At 42.8% G+C, this 25,503-nt stretch overlaps 1 protein-coding gene across 2 annotated transcripts in view; it reads left to right on the top strand.

Moving 5' to 3' along the window:
- The window catches only part of LOC143518986 (sodium/potassium/calcium exchanger 3), a 60,355-nt gene that overhangs the window by 31,783 nt on the left and 3,069 nt on the right, over positions 1-25,503 (top strand). For both annotated transcript variants that reach the window (XR_013132324.1, XM_077011954.1), the window contains exons 3-15: positions 1,392-1,468; positions 1,886-1,960; positions 2,452-2,536; positions 19,001-19,104; positions 19,319-19,393; positions 19,719-19,744; positions 20,589-20,642; positions 21,657-21,799; positions 23,068-23,237; positions 23,459-23,666; positions 23,812-23,978; positions 24,534-24,648; positions 24,983-25,095. Coding sequence is in view for 1 of the 2 variants with exons in the window: in XM_077011954.1 (XP_076868069.1) it covers positions 1,392-1,468; positions 1,886-1,960; positions 2,452-2,536; positions 19,001-19,104; positions 19,319-19,393; positions 19,719-19,744; positions 20,589-20,642; positions 21,657-21,799; positions 23,068-23,237; positions 23,459-23,666; positions 23,812-23,978; positions 24,534-24,648; positions 24,983-25,095 (1,412 nt within the window). In the remaining variant the exon portion in view is untranslated. The remainder of the gene's footprint in view (positions 1-1,391; positions 1,469-1,885; positions 1,961-2,451; positions 2,537-19,000; positions 19,105-19,318; positions 19,394-19,718; positions 19,745-20,588; positions 20,643-21,656; positions 21,800-23,067; positions 23,238-23,458; positions 23,667-23,811; positions 23,979-24,533; positions 24,649-24,982; positions 25,096-25,503) is intronic.

The raw sequence follows: 25,503 nt of genomic DNA on the forward strand, positions 1-25,503 counted from the left end.
AGAGAGAGAGAGAGAGAGAGTGGGGGAGTGAGAGAGAGAGAGAGAGAGAGAGAGAGTGGGGGAGTGAGGGTGAGAGGGAGAGAGAGTGCCGTGAGAGAGATATTTGGTTTATCATGGGGCCATGTGGCAGCCTTTCAGCACTGCTGTGTTAATGTGTCTTTAAACAGTTTGAACTGCAGGAGTCAAGACTTACCTGTGTGTGTGTGTGTGTGTGTGTGTGTGTGTGTGTGTGTGTGTGTGTGTGTGTGTGTGTGTGTGTGTGTGTATAACAACACATTTCTCTAATATTCTGGTGTCGTAACACACAGACACACTCACACACAGTTTATATGGATTGCTGAGAATGTTAATGAGGAGCTGCTGAATCCTGTTGTGCATGCAGTGCTAGACCTGGGCTTCACGTCCACTGTGTGCTGCATGACTGTTCCACATCAGGCTTAAGAGAGCATAAGCCTCTTTCTGCTCGCTGCAGTCAGGGAACAATGTGTTCAAGATGAAGACTTGAACGCGCACACAAAAAAGGACACAGCACACAGTCCTAGCTATAAAAAAAATAAAAATATATAATGGCATAAAAGATGAGTAAGTAGTGGTATAGAGTTTGCGTACAAACTACCTACTCTAGACCACATACCACAAATGCATTGTATATGAAGCTAATATCTCTTTAACACTCGAGGCAAGAGATGATTCTTGTTCTGAAGTAAGGGAGGTGCTTGCTGTGTGATGATGCAGTGGGTGAGGGTGTGTGTGTGTGTATGTGTGAGCCTCCAGTGGCGTGATGATGCGCCTTTGCTATAAATAGATAGGGCTCTCTCTCTAGTCGTTAAAGTTCATTTTCCTCTTAGCCTCACTGCTGTTCTAACCTGCAGACACTGGCTGGGTTAGGTTTTTACTGGGCTTTCACAGGTGTGACAGCACACACTCACACACACACACACACACACACGTGCTCATGGGACTGCATCCACATACATATCCATCTACCTAAGAGAGTGGCTGAGCCTGATGTGGAATCTGACATAATTCACATAAATGTGATGATAGAATTCTACCCAGAAAAGGCCGTGTTGAACTTAATTAGATTTATTAAACTGACCCCAGATAGTCAGTCATCCAAAAGATTGCCATGATCTTAAGGATATCAATGATAGTTATGTCCCTAAAGTTAAGTATGTTAGCATACTGTCATATGCATTGCATAAAAGTAAACCTAAATAAAAATAATAAAGCATACTAAATCTAAGTTTATATTGTTTTCTCCTAAAAACAGTTTTATTACAGGGATAATCTACAGGTCATCATACAAGGGTTCTGCTTAACTAAATGCATGAGAGTAATTATGTGTAAGAGTAATAGACTATTTCTGTGTCTCCCTGTCTGTCTTCCAGCCATCCATGAGTTCCCTGAAGACATCTTCACCAAGGAGCAGAGGAAGAGGGGGGCCGTGCTGCTACATGTCCTATGTGTGAGTGAAACACGTGCACACACATACACACACACACACACACACACACACACACACACACACACACACACACACACACACACACCTACACACTCATGCAAGTGTCAAAAACATCCTCTACCATCAGAGATTATACAGCTGACCTTTCAGTGTGTACAGAATAATGGACAGGGTATCATATCTCTACAGACACCACTAAGCTATTTTTACAACATAAAACATTTATGATTGATGCTAACTTTCTTTAAAGAAAGCAAGAAAATGACAAAATCAAAAGCTTTTGCTGTTCCCACACACATAGATGATGAACTGCCTTCTCTTACCTTATTAAACCTTATTATTTGTTCCACTTTGATCCTGGTTTCTTTCATTTTGGTGTGCCCCTATTTCCCACTCCCTCACTCCTCTCTCCTCCAGGCCATCTACATGTTCTATGCTCTTGCTATCGTCTGCGATGACTACTTCGTTCCCTCCCTGGAGAAGATCTCAGAGGTGAGAAGTGGCACATGTCCGCTGCTCCCGTGGCAACAGAAGGGTGCCATATACCGTGTCCATGCTGAGTGATGACAGCCCAATTTGTTCCCTCACCTCTTTCGCGCCGCTGCGTGGTATAGACCTGAGTTAAAGGCCTCACTAACCAGGCGTGTCTACAAAGTGCAGTTGCCACCCCCCATTACTCTGTACCACCAGAGACCTTCAGAATGGAGCTTTTCTCAGATAATGCTGCCTTTGTGGGGAATAACTGTTCTAAGGAGCTTAGCCAAAGAAATGAGATTGAACTGAACTGTAATCGCATGAGATATGTACCTCATTCTGTAGTGTCCAGATGCCATTCTAGAGGGTAAAAAAAATAATTTGAAGCTACATTATCATATTTTTAGGCCTATGCTATGTTTAAGATGATTGCAAGGGGAATATTCAGTTGTTTAGGCAGTATGTCAAATTACATAACCATCTGTAGTGTTTTTACTCATCTACTTCAGAATCTGCAACTCAGCGAGGATGTGGCTGGGGCTACCTTCATGGCTGCAGGAAGCTCCGCCCCTGAGCTGTTCACCTCTCTGATTGGTCAGTTTAGGGATCACTTTTTTATCTGCTTGTTTTGATTGACTAACATAGTGTGGCTAGAGGGGTATTCCAGAAAGCGGGTTAAGTGACAAAACTGGGTAAGTAAACTCAGAGTTAACGAAAACTCAGGGTTTTCCGTTCCAGAAACTGAGCTTAGAGAGAACCTGAGTCAGTTACTATAGCAAATTATGCTCTGAAGCTAACCTGCTCGCTGGCAGGTTAACTTGAACCTAAACCCGAGTTTACATTTTTATTAACATTAAAAAACATTATTAAGCGTCACATTTCAAATATTACACATCGCGAATCAATTCTCTCCAGATTTTTATACATCGCTCTTCGTTTTTTTTTTGCTAGTGGAAGTTTGTAGTGTAGGAGATGCGGAACCTGTCAGCAAAGCAAAGTATGTCGGTTTGGTTTAATAGTAAAGTATGTCTTTACTATTATGGATTTGATTATATTTGCGCATATATATATATATATATATATATATATATATATATATATATATATAGATATATATATAGATATATATATATATATATATATATTAGAGGTGTGCCAAAAAATCAATTCATATATCAAAAATCGATTCTCATTTACTACGATTCAGAATCGATTTTAAATGTCCCAAAATCGATTCTAAGTCGCGTTAAGTAATTACAAAATTACGCGAGACTTTACGCAGCAGGTTCTGGGACACACTCGTGTGCGGAAAGGTTTCAAAACAGATGGAGGAAAGAGATATTCAACCTGTTCCGTCTTCATTTAAGGCAAAAATAGGGGTTCATTTTGGTATTTACGAATGCCAGGGAAGACCAAACTTGACACAATGTAGCTCATGTGCAAGGCGTGTGTAACGCGGTGAGCACGGGAACGTACACACAGCGTGAAATAATATAGAGATGGGTGGACCCAAGTGCCGGTTCGCAAGATCAAGACGTTTGACACTCGTCAAATGTATTAGCGAGAGGGAAACGCGCAAACAAACCAACGGGAGACTCAACGCGCAAGAGAATAGAAACCAAAACCGTGAGGGCACGGAGTAAATAGAAACAAAAAAACAACGCGGAAAATACAACGCGTGAAAAATAACAGTTAACCGTAGAGAGACGAGAGAAAGAAACAAAACAACAACAGTAACTAAAAAACAGCACGGATAAATGCAACGCGAAAACGAAACCAAGGACGCCAGAAGAAGTAATTGGCAAAAAAAACGCCGCAGCAAAATAAAACCCTTCCCAAAAATAAAGGTAAAACGGATAGGAAGAAATGCAGGATTGGGAAAACTTGAATGATGTCAGGAAGCGACGCAGAAGATAGATACTCGAATAAGTAAAGAGAAAGCATAACAGAGAGAGGTGGCGAGACCATTAAACGATAAGCAACCACAGAGAAAGCAGAGACTGGCTGAGAACGTAGTTACGCTGGTTTAGTCTGGGACTGACTCTGGTGCCCCTAGCAATGGCTGGGGGAACTGCATCCGAGGCAGCCCTGACAGCTCGCAAAATGAAGCTCAAGAATTTTGGTAACAACAAAAAGCATTTTATTTTACCAAACAGTGTTGTATAAAGTATTAGAGACCCATACTTGAGTAAAAGTACAAGTACTCTATCAAAAATGTTACTTGAGTAGAAGTTGAAGTGTTCTTTAAAAACTTTACTTAAGTAGAAGTACAGAAGTATTCAGCATTCTTTGTACTTAAGTATTGCAAGTAGTTTATTCTGAAATTTATTACTCAAGTACTGAAAGTAAAAAGTACAAGTACTGGGTTTGGAATTAATTAAAGAAAGCCATCAAAGTTTGATTATCAATTATTTTTATATATCACTTACAAATCAAAGATGTCAAAGACAAATACAAGTGGTCTGTATGTATAAACAAGTAGCAACTTAAAAAACTGGGCTTAACACTTCGCACACAAAAAAGAGATAACCTATGTCCCGCTACGTTGTAGGTTTGATGCAGAAGTACAAGTTTGCCTTAATTTAGCTGAGAAAACGAGGTGTATTTTGGACGTAAAATCCGTCCGTCGGATTCTAAGGGTGAGCCTACTATCCTGCTTTTACCCCTAACAAATGCCTTTACCCTATAAAAACACTACAATATAAAAATAGGCACATAATTAGTCAGCATGAAGAGACACTGCTTACTGTTGCTAAAAACACACAACTCAGCGTGACATCGCCTCCTTCCTCACCCTCACCGCCACGATCACTCGATGTTGAAGGTGTGGAAGGTGCCAATATATGTACATTAAAACGCCAACAAGCTTCTCTTCTGCTGTTACCAAACACGGTACCATCTCTTTTAATGAGATAAAAAGCGAATCATTTGGAATAATTTCGAGTATATGTGTATTTGTATAAATAAGTAAACTAAGCTGAAGGTGCTGGAAAATACTGAAAATGGACCTTCAAAGTGCCGTACAAGTGCATGAATTTAACTTCGCACGCACAAAAATCGAGAGGTGCACGACATCGCGACGCGACCGCGTGCGTGGCCAACGCGCATGGAGCCACCGCGATTGCATCATTTTTGCCGCGCGGACCCTTGCGGCAGTCACGACGTGTCAAGTGAACCTAGATTACGAAGCTCAAGTGTTGAGTGAAGGCAGCAGCAGAGTTAACGAGACGCGACCGGACCATGCGCAGTTTTCTCATGAGACAGCCTCATCGCTTGACCCGGTGTTAGCGCCAGCTAACATGTTTATAATTGTAACGAGTAACTATACAGCACGTCAAAAATTTATCGGAGTAAAAGTATTAAACTGATGGAAAATATGTAGTGAAGTAAAAGTGGAAGTAGGAGAAAAAAATAATACTCCAGTAAAGTACAGATACAGCATTTTAGTACTTAAGTACAGTAGCGAAGTAGTTCTACTTCGTTACTATACATCTCTGTTACCAAAGCACATTATTTTTGTTAATTAAATGTGAAAGACACTTTATTTTCTGTATTTGTCATTCTGTCTTGCAAAGCAGACTGTAGTAGATCATGCAGATTTTATAGACTTAAGCGGAAATTTTTATAAATCAAATAGTTTTGAAAAATGAAAATCAATTTTGAATCGAATCGTGGCCCCCAAAATCAGAATTGAATCGAATCGTGAGATAGTAAACTAGGGATGCAAATGATTAATCGACTTTCGATTAATTGTCGATTAAGACGTTACTCGATCAAAATGTATTAATCACGATTAATCATTAGAGAGCGCTCCTGTATTAACTTGAACAGAGCGTAAGAACGAGAGGTGAACACGTGCCGCGAAAGACCAGAGTGGAAAACAAAATGAAGCGGGCGAAAAGACGTGCGGGGTGGGACCATTTTGAAGCGTGTTCGGGAAACGAGGCAGAAACTGCGTAATCCAGAAAATCCCAAGGAGGGAAACTTTATTTTCCACGCAACTCAAACAATAGCACTGTTCTCTTCCCCTCCCCTGGCGCGCGCAGGCGCCGCTCTCCCAGTGTCACTTAAAGGGCCAAGTGCCTGTCTGTTAGGGAATTCGCTGCGAGGAGTAGTAGTCGCTACAATTTCAACATTGTTAATTTAGGCAAAGAAGTCAAATGTTCTGTGTGTAATGCGGTATTGAAGTACAACAGTTCCACTAGCTCACTCAATTATCATTTGAACACCATGCATGCAGCTGTCCTGCATATCACCAGTGCACCTGGTCAACCTAAAATCACAGCTACACTGGGAAGGCGAGCGTTTTCAAAGCTCGCTACAAAAAAATACGAGTGAGCTAAAAACAAAGCTATCTACTGCTACTACTGTAGCCCTTACAACAGATTGTTGGACGGCTCTAACAACAGAAAGTTACATTACTGTGACATGCCACTACACTGACGAGAACTGGCAGCTAAAATCTGGAGTGCTGATTACGACGAACATGTCGGATAGACACACCGCTGACAGTTTAACTGACAAGCTCAATGATGTTGTGGAAACTTGGGCACTCTCCGGTCGCTTTACAGCATGTGTTCACTACAAAGCTAGAAACATTGTCCAAACATGGGCTCAATAATATTCTGTTTGGCTCTATTTAATTTCTACTTAAAAAAAAAAAAATTTTTAATGTCTAATGTTTCAAATTGAATTGAGCCAGTCCTTAATTTATTCCTTTTTTAAAATGAAAGAATGTATTTTGTTATACCATAAAAATTTCCTCATGTATAATTACTTGAGCAATATATAATATAATACAATATAATTATCATAATATAATATATACTTTTTGAACAAAGTGTTTTAACTACACTGCTCAAAAAAATAAAGGGAACACTTAAACAACACAATGTAACTCCAAGTCATCCACACTTCGTGTTCAGATAGGAAGCAACACTGATTGTGAATCAATTTCAACTGCTCTTGTGCAAATGGAACAGACAACATGTAGAAATGAGAGATTTTCAACTGATTTCAAAGATTTTTATTAATTGAGATCTAGGATGTGTTATTTTAGTGTTCCCTTAATTTTTTTTGAGCAGTATATTTAGCTGATATTTTTAAAAGCCCTATTGAAACACTGAAATTCAGGTGAAAAACGCCGCTTATCGATTAATCGAAAGTCGATCGATAAGATAAGTCAACTAACGATTAATGAATTAATCGATAATTTGCATCCCTATAGTAAACGATTCCCACCCCTAATATATATGCGCCAAACATAGTCATATAGATTCCCCATATAGATTGCTTTAATTTTGGTTAAATTTAGGTATTTTTACTATTGTGGATTTGATTATATCCATAATATAATGGATGACCACCCCCCCGGTCTTCTCACCTTTTTAACCCCTGACCCATTTTCATGCCTGCACAACAAATAGCTGTCTGACTGAACAGTTCTCTTGTATTACGTTAACAAATACGAGCCTCTTGTAATTCCAGGACGAAACATGACAGAACGTGATGACGTTTGGGCGTTTTGAAAATAAACAACCATTAAATAATGTGATAAAAAAGCTAATTATTTCGAATCATTACGAGTATATGTATACATATTTAACTTAATTAGGTTTATCATGCTGGGAATTGAAATGGACCTTGAAAGTGACGTACAAGTGCTTTAATTCCACCTTGTAAAGGTGTATGAGCCCAGCAAACATGACTTGGTTCATTGCACTGAAGCGTGGCATGTGCAAAGTACAAAATTCGAGAGGTGCATGACCTTGCAAATCACCAGCGCGCGAAGCTGTCGTTTACGGCCGGAGCCACCACGATTGTCATTTTCGGTGCACGGACCCTGGTGCCGCTCGCGACGCGTCAAGGATAAACCAGGCTTTACTTTACGTAGTGTGGGTGCTTGTGTAGCTTAGAGGGAGGGATCGTCGATCCTCTTTTTGACTTCGATGCTCAAGATCGTGACATAATTTCGATCGATTTCGATTAAATATCGAAATCGTGACACCCCTAATAACGAACTTCATTCCATTTACATTTTAAGGATTTCCTAGAGTGATTGGCTGCATTGATGGAACCCACATATGCTACATATTACTGCATGTCAAGTTTCTTGGTGTTTTATTTTGATTTCCCTCAGTTATGCTCCAACTTGAAAGAGCCCAGTCACGCAAGGAACAACTCGAAGGCGTTTTCCCCTTTTTTGTTTTTTATTGGAGTTCTTTAGATCATTTAGGTCGATCGACGAAGGGTATCAGCTAGGCAGATAGTTAGCCAGACAGTTAGCCAAACAGATAGTCAAACAGTTAGCCAAACAGATAGCCAAACAATTAGCCAAACAGATAGCCAAACAATTAGCCATACAGATAGCTAGTCAAACAGTCAGGTTGATAACCAGTAGCGTTTTACCGGTGAACTGAAGGATTTTCTTGTTTTCTTTCATTTGTCATCTCCCAGGTTTCTGTTTCATGCTCCAAACTTTAGCTCCTTTGTCCTCTGCAGCATGATATTAATCTGAGAGAAAGATGGCCGCTTTTCAGGAAATCCCTCAGATCCGACAGGAAGTAAATGGGTGTTGCAAACTTGTCTGCCCCCTGCAGGTCCGGATGAGAACCAGTTGATGTTTGTTTTGATAGTGGATTAAGATATTTGGCTGTTCTGATGTTTTGTAAGTTGGCATGACACCTCCCACTTGACCTCTCGGTTCTAGAACTCAGAGAGGTCACAAGAGTTGTGGATGGTCAGGGTTGTTTCTTTTCCTTAGTAGGTGGTTACTTTTGTTCTTCGATTGGTAGTAGAACAACGACCCGTCGTACATCTCTGTGAAGAATTGTAGAGGGGATTTTAGTTAAGAGTTTCTTTGTTGGCCTTTGATCAGACTTCATGGTCGAGACTGGGTAGCTGGGAAAGGTTCGAACATGAACATCTCTGACAACACCCTTCTTGTCAGGGTTTACATTGATGACTCTGGCAAGTTTATACTGACTTCTCAATGCATTTTGGTCGGCAAGCCAGACGATGTCTCCTATGGCTACATTTCTGTGCGTTGTGTGCCACTTGCTCCTAATGAATAGATTGGGCCCCGCCAACTGACTCCACTTCCTCCAGAACCGGTCAACTTCTGTTTGGATTGCTCTTAGTCTTTTGTAGGGATAGCCATCAAAGTCAAAGCTTCCTAGGTCTCCCCTGGGTCCTGTTCTCCCGAGCAGAAGTGTGTTCGGGCTTATGTATTCTATACAGCCCTCTCGACTCTGAGTTCTGGCATCTATGGGTCTCTCATTGGCAAGGTTTGCAGCCATGTAGAGGAAGGTTTGGAACTCACTCCAAGTAAAGCATCCAGCTCCTCCCAGGTTGTGCAGAGCGCGTTTCGCTGTCCTCACAGCGGCTTCCGCAGCCCCATTCCTGTGAGGGGAATCAGCGGGGTGAAGTTTCCAGCTCCATTCTGTCCCATGCTTGGAGGCTTCATTTTCAACCTCCGACGACTGTAGCTGGTTCAGAAAGGTGTACAGCTGATTGAGGGCGGGTCTGGCACCCACAAAGTTTTTTCCAGGATCTGACCACAGCTTTTTTGGATGACCTCTTAGTGCTGTGAATCTCTTGTAAGCCAACAGGAAACCTTCAGAAGACTGGTCACTTACGACATCTGTGTGCAGAGCTCTGGATGCCATACAGCAGAAGACTAACCCCCATACCTTGAGCCTTGATTTCTTCTTAACTTCATCCTTCACTTCATAAGGTCCGAATAGATCCACTGTTGTGAATTCGAACGGTCTCGCTGGTGTTATCCGTTCGGACGGGAGGTCACTCATGATTTGTTGGCACTTTTTGGCTCTAGCCTTTCTGCATGTCACACAGCTGTCCACAATCTTCTGAACCAGTTTCCGGCCTCTTATGACCCATGCTTTCTTTCTCATACGCAGGAGTGTACCTGCTATTTCTTCGTGGTTTGCCTTGTGAGCTTCTTGTGCCAGAAGAGAGGATATCCACGCATCACAAGGTAAGATTGGTACCGTAGTTTTGTCGTCATCGAAGATCTGAAATCTTCCTCCGCAGACCAAGAGTCCGGTTTCTGCATCTTTGTACACCGCCAGCCTATTAAGGGTAGTGTCTTGGAAGGATGTACCCTCTTGTGCTGCGAGGAAGAGGTCTCTCTGTGCGTCTTCACACTCACTGACGGTGAGTACAGCTTGTTTGGCTCTGGACTTAAGCTCTTCTGGTGAAAACCCCTCCCACTTTGACTTACTTGTGGATTGGGTTCTGTCCAGTAATTTTTTCCATCTAACTGCAGCTCTCCATACCCAGGCAACAACTCTGATGACCTTGGTTAGGTTGCTGAATTTCCTGACATTGATCAGTTCTTTCACTGCAGAACCAGCTGGTGTTCTTCGGAGTTGAGTCTTGGGCTCTTTTCTATCTGCAGTGCCTTGCTGAGCATCAATGTCTCTTTTGCCTATCACTTTCGCTGAGCCGCTTGTACCACCAGATGGCACATCCTGCATTGTTTTCTTGAGCTGTGCTCTGGTCAGTACTGCTGAGAAGGACTTCCTTTGGAGCTTATTTATACCTTCTCTGGCATGGGCTGCAACTTCTTTGGCAGACTTTATTGGCCACTCTTCCACAGGTAATCTCAGGAAGTCTGGTCCATTCTGCCACACAGAATCCTCTTTGAGATCTTCTGGAGCTGCACCTCTTGTTAGGATGTCCGCCACGTTGAGGTCTCCCTGGATCCACCTCCAGTCATCAGGGGATGTGGTCTTCTGGATCTCTCCGACCCTGTTTGCAAAGAACGTCTGATACCCGTAACTGTCTCTTTGGATTGCACCCAACACAGTTTGACTGTCCAGCAGGTGGAGCCATTTTTCAACCTCCAGCCGACTATGTTTCTCAATGTATCTTCTGAGGCGGACTGCGTAGACAGCACCACAGATTTCAGCTTTGACTGGGTCCCCCTTCTGGTCGAGTGGTGTAAGCTTTGCTTTTGACTCAACGAGTCTGACGTCAATGCCCTGCTCAGTCTTCCACCTGAAGTACACCACGGCTCCGTAGCTCTGGTCACTCCCATCAGAGAATGTTATTCCCCATGGTTTTTTGGTCCAGTTGCATGGTGTGAAGCTCCTGTGGAAGGTTATTCGGCTGAGGCGGATGTAGTCCTCAAACAGCTGGACTGCTTCCCCCCTCAGTTGTTCTGACAGTGGCTTGTCCCAAGTGTCTCGGGCTGTGCTGGTTCCTGCCTCTTGGAAGGCTCTCCTGACTAGAATGGCACCCTTCTGTTTCACAGGAGTGACGAGACCTATTGGGTCATACAGGCTAGCTACTTGGCTCAACAAATGTCTTCTAGTCAGTGGCTTGGGAGTTTTTCCCCTCACCTCTTCTTCCGTTAGATTTGGTCCCAATCTCATTTTTTTCCTTCTCTTTGAGAAGTTGACTGAGGTCATAGGGTACAATTTGTCACTTTCAACAAGGTAGCCAACTCCCAGGGCTTTGTCATCATCTTCTCTTCTTTGATTTGGGAGAATAAGGATTTTGTTTGCTGGCGTTTCTGATGTGTGTATGTCCCTCCCACTTTGACCTGACCGGACCCAGGGCTTCAGGTGGAATCCGCCAGCTTTCAGGATTTCAACAACTCCTCTGGTGTTTTTGTCCAACTTTTCCAAGTCATTGTGAGAAGTGAGCACATCATCAACATAAGAGTCTTCCTCCAGGATCCTGCGCTCCTCCTCCAGGTGAGTAAACATGGGTAACTTTGCAGTCTCTCTCATGGCCAGCTGTGCGATGCACCCTGCTGGTCGGTCACCCATGTTGACTCGGGTGATTGCATACTCTTCCAATTCACTGTCTTCGGTGTCTCTCCAGAGAAATCTGTGAAGATGCATCTCCACGTCCTCCAACCACACTGAATTGTACATCTTTTTGATGTCACCGAGTGCTGCGTGCACACCTCTTCTGAACCTAAGTAGGACTGCTCGAATTGGATTGAGGACGTCAGGTCCTTTTAGTAGAAGATCGTTCATGCTGAGACCCTTGAACTTCTGGCTGCCGTTCCAGACCAGGCGTACAGGTGTTGTGACAGAATGTGGGTTTGGTGCCACCAAGTGGCTGATGTACCATACTGGTCCTGTCCAGTTGGCCATCGTCTCTTCGGTGAGTTTTATTGCTGCTCCTCTCTCCACCATTTCACGAACTTGAGCCGCATATGCCACTTTCCACTCTGGTTCTCTTTTGAGTTGTTTCTCTGTCCTCAGAAAAGTGGCTTCCACTCCACTTCTGTTATTGGGCAGAGAGGTTGGATCTTCAATCCATGGGTACTTTGTGTCCCAGTGTGGTTCACTGCTGTGGGCGTCGCCTGTGCTGTAGGTGAGGCCTGTCCTGATGATTTCGAGCTCCTTTTCCTCACTCAATGTCATGTCCTTGCCTCCTGGCTGACAGTTGCCGCATCTGCATCCTCCACACTTAGGTTCGCAGGCTGCTCCAATACTGTCCCATTTCCACCAGTTGAGGATTTCTTTGTTGGTTACAGTAGTTTTGGTAGCTTTAATTCCATGTGTGTCACAGAGTTCTTGATATCTTGCAGCTGTAGCCCTCATGGATCGCGCGAAGTGGGTCTTTGATGTGTGTGCTGCCATATCCACCTTTTCAAAGAGGTCTGGGTGAGTTCCGCCGACCGTCTTTCCTAGTGGGCCGTCCCAGAGTACAAGGTCACCGACCACCTTCACCCTCTGCGGTACGAGTCGTCCCTCTCGATGGCTGATCAGCAGTTCTATTTGCTCCGGTCTGCGAAGGTCATCCAAGCTGTCAATTGGAAAGAACCTTTTCAGTTGTTGGGGTGTGACTGTTTTTTGTACCTTGGCTATCTCTTCCAAGCCATAGCAGAGAAGCTCATGGGCTCGTTCGCTCCCTCTGGGTGTCTTCACTCTCACTCTGAGATGGTATCTCCTTGTCTTCACTTTTAGGGCCATTCCTCCAACCCCTTGGATGACTAGTGTGATTTTCTCACTCTCCAAATCAAGTCTCCTGGCTGCACGGTGGGTAATGTAATTTGTGTCGGATGCCAGGTCGATCAGAGTTCCAATCTTCTGACCTGCATTGGTGGTGACTTCGAGGAGCATGAGGATCACTGGGAGTTCATGAACTGTACTTACTTTCATGCCTGCAGGTTTATCTGTGCAGAGAGATCTCGCAGAGACATTTGTAAAGGCTCTCTTGAACTTTTCTGCCATTTGAGGGGACAGTTCTGACACAAATTGTTGTTGCTCTTCTGTCAGTTGGTGCCTCTTCGTATTCGGCTTTGATGTCTCTGTCTCAACCTTTTTAGGGTCTCCTCTCCGGCACAGGAAGTAGTGATGATCTCTCCTACAGCCCGGCTTTCTGCACAGGTAAGTGTCCTTGCAGGTGGTATCGTCTCCTTCATGACACTCCAGACATTTTGTGCAGGCTCCCAGTCTCTCCGCAGCACTCAGTTTGTCTTTCAGCTTCAGTTCTTTGAACCTCTTGCAGAAGTAGAGCTTTTCTGTGTGCCGCTCATCACCACAGACTATGCATCCCCCTCTGCTTGTGGACTTGGTCAAGGCGTACTTTTTGGTGTCAGCCGGCCTCTTTTCTGGCTTTTCACCTACTCCAAGTTGCTCAAGCCTCTCCAAAACTTCTTCCTGAGTTTTCAGGTAGGTCAGGAGGCTGTCGAAATGGTTGTCTGGAGTGACACCATTTATTGGGTTCACCATGAAGACTAACCAATCCCTCTTCATCATGTAAGGCAGTTTGCTCTCGATCATTTTGACTACAAGAGGGTTTTTAACGGCTCCGGTGTTTCCGAGCTCTGTAAGGTCGTTCAAAGCCTTCTCAACAGACTGGATCAATTCAATCATTTTTCTGGGCTGGTAGGATTTCAGAGGTGGAATCTTCTCCAGATCCTCGATGATCTCCAGGGCGATGGTGGTTTTATTGCCGAACCGGTTTTCCAGGACCTTGAACATATCCCCAGCAGTTTTGTAGGTGGAGAGCCGTAGGTCTCTGCGGATTTTGTCATCAACACTGTCGAGGAGCTGCATCTTCTTTGCCTCTGCCGAACCGGTATGTTCACCTTGCCTCTGCAGACTCTCCCAGTCCTTTTTCCATTGATAGAACTCTCTTTTTGAGCCATGGAATCCGGGTAGGCTGGTAGGTTTTATTTTCAAGATAGGCTGCTGGACTACCTGCTGTGCTGACTGGGCCTGAAGAGTTATTCCCTGCCGTTCCTCCTCTGCAGTTCTCTGCAAGATCAGGTATTCAGCCTTTTTTGCCTCAAGGTTATTCTTCATCTTCCTTAAGCCCTTTGTCCTGCCATCCCAGTCATCGCTTTCCCCGTTGGGTATCCAGTCTTGCCACTGTTTGAATACAGCCATTGCATCTGCGACAAGTTGCTTCGCGTTTTCCACCTGGTGCTCATATCCATTTTTGTTGGCTAGGACCACAGGGGTTCCACGAGCTTGTTCGCAAGCCGACTCTGCCTCCTCAATGGCGAAGGTCAACTCCCCTTCAGCGTACCTCGACCAGAGACTGGACTGCACGCTTGTTCTGACCTCTTCTAGTCTAATTCTGCAGTCTTCTGTGGTCTTTGAAAGGTCTGCTTGTTCTTTGGGGTTCAGCTTCACCTCTCCTTTCTCCTCGTCAACCTCCGCTAGCAGACCAAGCTCATACTCATCGTTTGCATCGTTGACTTTCCTGGAGAGTGAGCAGAGTTCCCTGTATTCCTTTTGTATCTCTGGTTTTGTTAGGTGCTCGACTCCTCTTGTGAGGTAGTTGGCCTGTTTCGTGAAGGCCATCTTTGCTGAAGTCCTCTCCATCTTCAGCTGTTTGATGGACTTTCCAATGGCCTCTTCCGCCATACTTGGGAGTTGCTTTTTTGCGTAGACAAGGTTGACTGGATGCCGTTGATCCTTCGTCTCTGTTGCCACGCTGGTTATCAACTGTCAAGTTTCTTGGTGTTTTATTTTGATTTCCCTCAGTTATGCTCCAACTTGAAAGAGCCCAGTCACGCAAGGAACAACTCGAAGGCGTTTTCCCCTTTTTTGTTTTTTATTGGAGTTCTTTAGATCATTTAGGTCGATCGACGAAGGGTATCAGCTAGGCAGATAGTTAGCCAGACAGTTAGCCAAACAGATAGTCAAACAGTTAGCCAAACAGATAGCCAAACAATTAGCCAAACAGATAGCCAAACAATTAGCCATACAGATAGCTAGTCAAACAGTCAGGTTGATAACCAGTAGCGTTTTACCGGTGAACTGAAGGATTTTCTTGTTTTCTTTCATTTGTCATCTCCCAGGTTTCTGTTTCATGCTCCAAACTTTAGCTCCTTTGTCCTCTGCAGCATGATATTAATCTGAGAGAAAGATGGCCGCTTTTCAGGAAATCCCTCAGATCCGACAGGAAGTAAATGGGTGTTGCAAACTTGTCTGCCCCCTGCAGGTCCGGATGAGAACCAGTTGATGTTTGTTTTGATAGTGGATTAAGATATTTGGCTGTTCTGATGTTTTGTAAGTTGGCATGACACTGCACCATTAGAACATGAAGGCGATTACATAAACAGAAAATCCATCCATAGCATTAATGTACAGGTACTAAACTTTATAACCCTTAATGAATAATGTACTTATCTTTAATGGTAATAAAAATAACGTAATGATTGTAACTGACCATTCTCCTCCCCATCAAGATCACATGTGATGCTTCCCACCTCATCACAAATCTTGAAGCCAGATGGCCAGGATCCGTGTATGATTCCACACTGTACAACAAATTTGAACAGAGTAGGCCTGCTGTAGTTTTACTAGTTGTTCACATGCAGTGTAATAGTTAAATCATTGCAAACCCTAGTGCGATTATAGGACACTATGACGGCCTCCTTTATGGAGACAGAGGTTATCCCTGCCTGCCCTATACCCCATGACTCCCTATTCAGATCCTGCACCTGGACCACAGTCTCGCTACAATCAGGCCCACAGCAAAACCAGGGCAAGAATTGAAATGACCCTATGAATCCTCGAGGCCAGGTTCCAGTGCTTGAAGGGGCTCAGAGTTACCCCTGAGAAGGCGTGCCATATAATAATGGCATGTGTGGTATTACACAACATTGCAACCATCCAGGAAGAGCAACAGCCTACCATCTCTGACATACCCACAGATGGGTAACCTTACATGCATGTGGGTGACAACAGAGATGGTGGAGTTGTCAGACTCCATCTGCAATCACTGCTTTTCACATTAAATCATGCACCACCACCACCCCCCCCCAACCATCCACCCTGTATTTAATATACATTACAGTCAAATTCACTGTTATGTTTCATTATTTCCTTTTTCCCTGTAAATAAATATATTTAAGAAAAAAAAAAGATAGTTATGTACAGCCATACCACTTACCATATATACAGTTGTGATCAAATTTATTCAACCCCCAATGCTGCGAAGGGTTTTATGGAATTCAGTGCACATTTGTAATTGTGTTCATAATGAAATCTTACAAGGACTTGTTAAAGAACTAAATGCAACTAAGATAGCATCAATTTTTTTTGTCATAAAGTATTAAATGGCCTTTTTGTGATTTCTTCATTGACACAATTATTCAACCCCTTTACGACTACCACTCCTAAGAACAGAGGTTCATTCCAGTGTTTTCCATCAGGTATTGAAAACATCTGTGGATGTCAACGAGCAGCAATCAAGCATGATAAGCACCAATTAGGCAGATTTAAAAGGACTGTGATACTCAGCTCCTTCTAGACATCTACTGGTGTGTTTCCAAGCATGGTGAAGGCAAGAGAATGGTCCCAGAAGACAAGAGAAGAGGTTATTGCTCTTCACAAGAATGGCAATGGATATAAAAAGATTGCGAAGTTGTTAAATATTCCAAGAGACACTATCGGAAGTATCATTCGCAAGTTCAAGTTAAAGGGCACAGTGGAAACGTTACCTGGTCGTGGCAGAAAGAAGATCCTGACCGCGACTGCTGTGCGCTACCTGAAGCGTAATGTGGAGAAAAATCCCCGCGTGACTGCTAAGGAACTGAAAAAAGACCTGTCAGATGTGGGCACTGAAGTTTCAGCTCAGACAATAAGGCGCGCACTGCATAACGAAGACCTCCATGCCAGAACGCCCAGACGCACCCCCTTGCTGACTCCAAAGAACAAGAAAAGTCGACTGCAGTATGCCAAAAGTCATGTGGACAAGCCACAAAGGTTTTGGAACAGTGTACTGTGGTCAGATGAAACTAAATTAGAACTGTTTGGGACAATGGACCAGCGCTATGTTTGGAGAAGGAAGAACCAGGCTTATGAACAAAAGAACACCTTGCCTACTGTGAAGCATGGCGGGGGGTCAATTATGCTTTGGGGCTGTTTTGCTTCTAATGGTACAGGAAAGCTTCAACGTGTGCAGGGTACCATGAATTCCCTTCAGTACCAGGAGATCTTGGAGGAAAATGTGATGGAGTCAGTCACAAACCTGCGGCTTGGGAGACGTTGGACCTTCCAACAGGACAATGATCCGAAGCACACATCCAAGTCCACTAGAGCATGGTTGAACATGAAAGGCTGGAACATTCTAGAGTGGCCATCGCAATCACCAGACTTAAATCCAATTGAGAACCTCTGGTGGGACCTAAAGAAGGCAGTTGCAGTGCGCAAGCCTAAGAATGTGACTGAACTGGAGGCTTTTGCCCATGAAGAATGGGCTAAGATACCCATAGGTCGCTGCAAGACACTTGTGTCAAGCTATGCTTCACGCTTGAAAGCTGTCATAACTGGAAAAGGATGTTGTACTAAGTACTAAAAAATAATGTCACTAGGGGGTTGAATAAAACTGATAATGATGTGAGCACAGTAAAGACATTTGTGGTTATTCCATCATAAATATTATGTTATGTTTGTCTAATTTATAAGTGCCTCTTTGATATAATTGTAAATAAGATGACTGAAATGATCAAAATCAATGTCAAACTGGCCAAAACACTTTATTTCAGTGGGGGTTGAATAAATTTGATCACAACTGTATATATATATATATATATACTATATTCTTATACTTAATTTGTATCTGATGCCATGTGCATTTCACACCACTCGGATTTGACCTGGAATTAGTAAGTGTTCAATAAAAATTTTTTTTTACTCAATACAGTATTATAAATGTGAAGAATATAATAATATAATCGCGTCCTTCTGCTAAATATAAAAATATCATTTTCACTCATGCATCAACTCTGTTGGCAATATTTTGACATGCTGACTGCCTTTCTCTAGCAGCTACCGCAGTATTACATTTACGTTTAATAATATCTAAATATTCTGCATACGCAGTCATTAATACTTCAAGCTACAGCAGTGTGAAATACGTGAAATACGATGCTCGGCTGATTATCGCATTTAAGTCCATGATAAATCTTGTTTAATCTGCGTTCCATTAAGAATGCCTTTTATAGTTACATGTGAACGCGTTTCTGTCTGGGTCAACTAACTCAGAATTGAGCGACCCTGATTACTTTAACTCTGATCAGCCGTTTCGGAACCGAAAACTCTTGTTAAACCCGCTTTCTGGAATACCCCCTAGATAACAGTGTGGCACAACTTAAGTGAATACAGTCAACAATCTCTGGTTATACTTCTGGGGGAATGTAGGCCCAGGTGTAACTGTAACATATTTCAGATTTTGCAGAAGCCCACTACATGTAATCTTTTTTTTCCACACAGTATTTTCACAATAAAACTTGACAAGTCATGAGAATGAACTTGCAGCAATTATGCTACTCTATGTTTGTACACAAATTCACTTTGGTAATAATAACTAATTGCATGTGAATTCTGATTAATGAACAGTTGGTGAAGTACAGCATATTGACTGTCCCAACATATTTCTGACTTTCCTAATAGAAGGCCTAATCATTTTTTAAACATGATAAGGTGTGCTACAATATGAATACAGGATACAATGATATTTCCTTAATATAACTATAAATGAAAAATGTATACTTTGCACTATCTTCTGACATTAGAAATTGAGTATTAGCTATGACTCCTGTTTGATTGGCAGGTGTATTCATTACTAAGGGAGATGTAGGGGTGGGAACTATCGTTGGATCAGCAGTATTCAACATCCTGGTCATCATTGGAGTGTGTGGCATTTTCGCTGGCCAGGTAACATAGAACTGCTCCACTAGTCACATTGTGGTTGTGTAGTAAACAATATAGCCTGCTGTACAGTCGATCATTCATGGTGTTGTCAAAGAGTGTTAAATGCTGTTTGTTAATCTTGCCTCCTGGTATGTATTTTCAGCTATTATATGTGTCAGTGTTATTGGTTAATTAAATATTTGTTTGTAATATATTTTTTTTGGTATCTTTCTCACAGACTGTGGCTCTTACTTGGTGGTCAATGTTCCGAGACTCTCTCTACTACATCCTCTCAGTTCTGGCCTTAATCTTGGTGAGTGAGTGAGTGAGTGAGCATGTGAGAGAGACAGAAACTGAATAAGAGACAGTAACATAAAGAAAGAGTCAGAGAGAAAGAGAAAAATGCCCTTGGGCTGAACAATGAAAACAGCAATTAAATGTTGTCTTCCTCTGAACTAAAGACCATGGCTAAGTAAACAATTAAATAAACTATGAGAACAGTAAAGAACTTTAGCTCAAGCCATTACTAGCATGTTGAATATTTATATTCAGTAATAATATGCTTTATGAGCTTTTCATGCCACAAAAAGTTCCTGTTATTAGTTCTCTGCCATTTATCTCTTGAACTGCTCTTACAGGTCATCTACGATGAGAGGGTGGTATGGTAAGCATAATTACCACCATTCATGTTTAATGCAGGAGTGAATGCATGAGACATACTCACATATCAACTTACTGCCTTTGTGCTTTGCTCAAACAGAAGGGACCCAGCAATGAAATTCGTCATAATCAAAGAATTATTAAAAGTGGAGAACTGTTAGTCAGCAAGCATTTAATTTCCTCTGCTGAATGGGTGCCGTCTTTAAGGAGCCCTGCACAGAGCAGATGTCCATAGAACATGTTTCATCAGTGGTACAATGTTAGCTCAGGGCACTTTGAGCCAGGGAAACACACGCAGTACACATCTGATGAAGATCTATTAAAGGGACAGTATGGCATTTTTTGCAGCGTACTGATGGCATAATCTCGAGTTCCATGATTGGTCACATGGCTTTCTCACGAGATAAGAGCAGGAAGCTCAGAGAGCTTTAAGCATGAGAGTAAATAAAGATGTGAAGAGAAGGCCCATGGGGAGGGAATCCCAGTACATTCCTGTGCAGAGTCAAGCTGACATCACTGATATTTTACAACAGAGCCTTATTACTGATAATCTTCACTTGCAAATATGTGCTGAGATTCAGTATCCTCAAAACAGTACACTGGCACTTATACACAATATGTTTTTCAATAAGAATGTGTAAGATAAGCCATAAAATCATTTTTCACATAATTGTTGTTACCACAACTACACATTTGCAGTGGTTGAAGTCATCTGAAGGAGGCAGTGTAGGATATCACAAGACAGCACCCATCATTGTCAATGCCAAATCACTGTCAGTCAGCCAAACAGGCTGACCATGTCTGAAGACGCTGAGCAGTGCTGATCTCACTGTCTCTGGCTCTTCCAGGTGGGAGTCAATGCTCTTGATTTCCATGTATGGAGTTTACATTCTCATCATGAAGTGAGTAAAACATACTACATTATTTCCAACATTTTATATGTTAGCTTGATTATAGTTTCAAAGAACAATAGCCTATTCAGAAATATTAAATACTGAGAATTTTACATTCTATTTAAATTTTTGTTTTGGAATATATTGACTGCAGTAAATTCCAATCATATGCAAGAACATTAAATCTATCTGTTAATCTGGATATTTTTGATTAATACATAATGTACATGTAGAGTATCATGCAGGGTGCATTTCACTGGCCAGCTAGTCACCTTCTATGAGAGAGGTTTTGTCCAGGTTTGCTCCAGCCCTGTAGATCAACCTCTACGTCCACTCCGCGGGGCTCCTTGTTCTTCAGGCCACAGTATGAACACACAGTTCCATGTTTGGTTAAATTTCAATTTCAACATTTCTAAAGTTGCAACTACAACTACCCATTTGGGGATTAAATGTAATCTTCAGGATTCACACTCTAAGTGAAATGAACTTTCTTCTCCCGAACCTTTACCGAAAAATAAATCAGAATTTCCATGACTGATAATGAATGTAAAAACAGGCCACTTTTTTACAATGTGCATGGAACAATCAAGTAACCATAACAACCACTCACACAATGCTGTAAACTTGTGAAACTATATTTTTATACATAGCAAAAGGTATTTAAAGATGGTACAAACAAAATTCCCTAAAATCCCACTACTTGACCCCCAAAAATGTATCCTGTTCCCTGACTTTCAATGTCTGAAATAGACTTTAAAATTCCATGATATCCCAGAAATACCATGACCCGTGGGAACCCAGTTCTTGCAGCACTCTTGCACCTACTCTGACAGTCTCTTGCCTTGCAGTGTTTAGCTCCAACAACCCTGGCTCTACTATTCAGGGCACCACTGAAAGGTGCGTTATATTGAGCAGAGCAGTAGGTTTCCACAGCTGGTGGGTATCCCCCATGCAGCCTGTCAGACGGAGAGTCATGCTCAGATGACTCACTCTCCCTCTCTCTGTCCCCAATCCTGCACACAGGTTCAACAGTTGGATTGCGAGCTTCGTGGAGAGGCGGTGTGGGGCTCCTGGGCACTGCTGTATCGGGGGAGAGGCCACCCGAAACGAGAGGGCTGGGGAAGAGGGAGCCAACTGCAACACCTCCATGGTGCTCCTGAGAAAAGGTCTGCTCCTCCAACACCTTGGGGTTATTCAGTGCTGCCATTTCTGTTTGAAATCCCCTTGTTGGAACTCGATGCTAATTCGTTCCGCAAAGAGCGTCGAGAAGCGATGCAGTCGAGTTCCGTTCTCAACCATCAAGTTAAATTTCAGTGCTAAGTCCATCACACGAATGCCTTTTTCGTATTTCTCTTTTTCAACTCTACTGTTGTTCTTACCGTTTTCCACTTCTGCTTTTCTGCTATGTCTTTCTTGGGACCTATTTTGTCTAAAACAGTACAAAAAACAACAAAAATACAGCAAAAGTTTGGAGCACAGCCTCAAAATGGTTTAAAACCCATTGAACAACAACGTCAACTAGCGGCATGTGACTGAAGCACGAGCTGTATTTTGTTTACAAAAGTTACGAGTCGGGTCGGATTCCGAACTTTTGTTTGAGCCTCCGAGACAAAATTTTCTCTAAATTTTGCGTCACACTCCGAATATGTAGAGTACTGAGGCGGTCGAGTTCCATAAATCATACTTTGATATTCATAAATTCATGATTGTATTGTGCTGTTCTGTTCTCCAAACCGTTTGTAATATTGTAATAAATACCAGCTGGATTGTCACAGTACTGCTCAGGCTGTTCAGCTGCTCTGGCGAGCGGCTCTGTGCTGCTGCTCTAGCTCCTCTCTTCCTAATTTAGTGCGAGCCGGCACATGTTTATTCTTTTGTGACAGTCCGTTGGTATGTTTTCTGTCGGCGTGTACACTTGGCTGTGTCGCCAAGCTGCTTGCGCTGTGTTTTCTGTTCCAGGCACGTCGTTATCCGTGATGTTCTCTGCCTGTTTGAGGTGGACGTTTTTCGTAGCGCTGGCAGCGTGATGTTGATCAGCGTTTATTTTAAATAACTGCCTTATACATTCAGTTGCCAGGAATAAACTTAATAAATTTCATAAGTTTCTCTTTGCTCTGGTGTGACAGGCTAGGGGCAGATAGTTATACTTCTCTGTGTTCATGTCAGGTCAGCCTGACATAGACTGGATTGTATACTCAGTGGGAGTGGAATTTCTCTGCACTGATCTGAATTCTGTCTAACAGAGGGCAAGTTGTATTTTCAATGTATAAAATTCCTTCCTGTGATGATCAGGGTTCAGTCTATCACACCTCTGTACTGATCATTGGCCATACTCTCTTTTCAGAGAAAAATCTCACCTGGCTGGTCTGGATTCAGTCTCTGTTACTGAACATGTGTTCTCAGTGTGGCTTATATCTCTCTGCACTGATGTCAGGTCAGTCCGGCACAGGCCAGCCAGAGTCTCCAGTAGTGATGGTGGATGAGTTGTTGATCCTCAGGCCACACCAGCTCTCATTCCCAGAGGCAGGGCTACGCGTCATGATCACGCCCCACTTCTCACCTCGCACCCGCCTCAGCATGGCCGGCCGTGTGCTCATCAGTGAGGTGGGCTCCAGCGCAGCATCCACGACACCCACAACACCCACCGCTGCTCAGCCTCCACTCAGCACCAGGGTGTCCAGTCAACCTCATTTCAGCACCTCATGACAGTACATGGCTCTGCAGATGTAAAGTCAGAAAGAAACGCCATCTCATCAGTTCATTTTGCCACTGAAAGGTTGAATGGAAAATTTATGCAGGGACTTATTCATGGTCTTATTTTTCAGAGGCAAAGGCTGATCAGGGAATCAGGGCTGGGGGGCAACTCAATGAAGTCATTTGGCTCTGGGGGGATCGAGAACGGCGGCAGCGTGGAAAGGCCCCTGGAGGACGGAGGGAGAATGGATGGAGACGGAGGGGTAAAAGCAGCAGACAACCATCAGCCTGAGGAAGAGGAAGATGCAGACGAATTCTTCAGACCTCTCCATCTGCCAGGTAAGACCAATCCTTGTATTAGTTATGATGGACGTATTTGGTCAGAGATCGTAGGAACACTACATTTCCAGTCTAATTCATGTGTCAAGAGTGTGTGATTGTGTATCTATAAACCAGTATTTGTGCGTGGATGTGTGTTCGCTAGCGGGCTGGGCAGCGCGAGTTAAGTGGGCAGTCTCATGGCCACTGGGTCTGCTGCTGTACTACACGGTGCCCAACTGTGTTTTGCCACGCTGGCATCGCTGGTTCATGGTCACCTTCATCAGCTCCACACTCTGGATCGCCATCTTCTCTTACCTGATGGTGTGGATGGTAAGTGTGAGATGGTTTTTATTAAAACACGAGCGCTGTTAATAATGAGTGAAACCGTGTGGCCTCTCATTAATGCACTACAAATGGGATCTTGCTAATTGGTTGCCATCCATTTCGTGAATGATTATTCATGAGCAGTTTTAGTTGGATATTCATGTCATTGTGCTTCTAACAGTTCATTGCAAAACCACAATCCACAATCAGTGTAAGTGGAGATTCTTCATAAAAAAACTAATTTTTAAGTCTTGGACAAAATCTAACCTGTGCCTGCAATGTCAATTCCATGTATGTGTGTGTGTGTGTGTATATATATATATATATACTTTTATATCCAAATTAATATAAAGATATGCATAAGACAACCCTGTCCTAGCTGAAATTATGAAGTGATTTATTATTCACACTGTTGGCAACAATTACAGATTAGTTATTGTTCTTGCTGTACATCATTAATAACACTTGGCTACACTGAAGCTAAAGTAAACCTCCATGGTGATCATAAATACTGTTATGCTTATACAATGAATCACTGTTAGTATTCATTTGTCTCCATAGGTCACCATTGTGAGCTACACTCTGGACATCCCTGACTATATCATGGGAATCACTTTCTTGGCAGCAGGGACCAGTGTACCAGACTGCATGGCGAGTCTAATCGTCGCGCGCCAAGGTACCTGACTGCACCTCCCACTCTACTGGAGGAGACGGGGCGCCATGTTGAGATGTTCTACTGCTTAAAGTACAATTGTTACAGCTTGGATAAGTTTAGACAAACTGAAGGTTCTGATGCATGTTATACAATTTGATCTTCAGCCATTTTACATAAACATCACACTTATGGGCTGTCTAAACATTCCAATATGATAAAAGATCAATCAAAGAAAAAAGACTTTGAATTTGCACATTGCATATTAAATGTCTCTTGCCTAAATATAGCCTAATATTAAAGCATGAAATGTTCATAAATGGAAGATGAGTTTATTTCCTGTGTGTGTCCGTGTCAGGCATGGGAGACATGGCAGTTTCGAACTCTATAGGCAGTAATATATTTGACATCTTACTGGGCCTGGGTTTCCCATGGATGCTCAGGACACTGGTGGTGGAGCACGGGTCATCGGTGAGCCCACGTTCTCTTCTCACGACTCCCATGCTTGTCCTTTCTCATTTTGGTACTTATGAGAAGCACTTAGAGGTTGAATTCCTGTATATATCTAATTCAGTTTTTATAAGAATAGAAGAAAGTAAATATGATGCTACAGTGCATCATATAATAACTGGATAGTGACAATTGGTTGTTTGACTTCTCCTGCACATCAGATTTGAAATGAAACAATGAGGTACAGGTAGAACAGCAGTTTTAATTAGAGGTAATGTACAAATACATTGGCAGTATCACAGTAATTACATGCCTTTTTTATAGACAGTGTCCCCATTTCGCGTCATAAGTAATTGGACAGATGGCAGCGCAGTTGGTTTGCGGCTAGCCAAATCCTGCTGCATGCACCAGAGAGCTAACAAAAGAGTG

Source organism: Brachyhypopomus gauderio, chromosome 7 (assembly GCF_052324685.1).
Source record: "Brachyhypopomus gauderio isolate BG-103 chromosome 7, BGAUD_0.2, whole genome shotgun sequence".
Classification (NCBI taxonomy): Eukaryota; Metazoa; Chordata; class Actinopteri; order Gymnotiformes; family Hypopomidae; genus Brachyhypopomus; species Brachyhypopomus gauderio.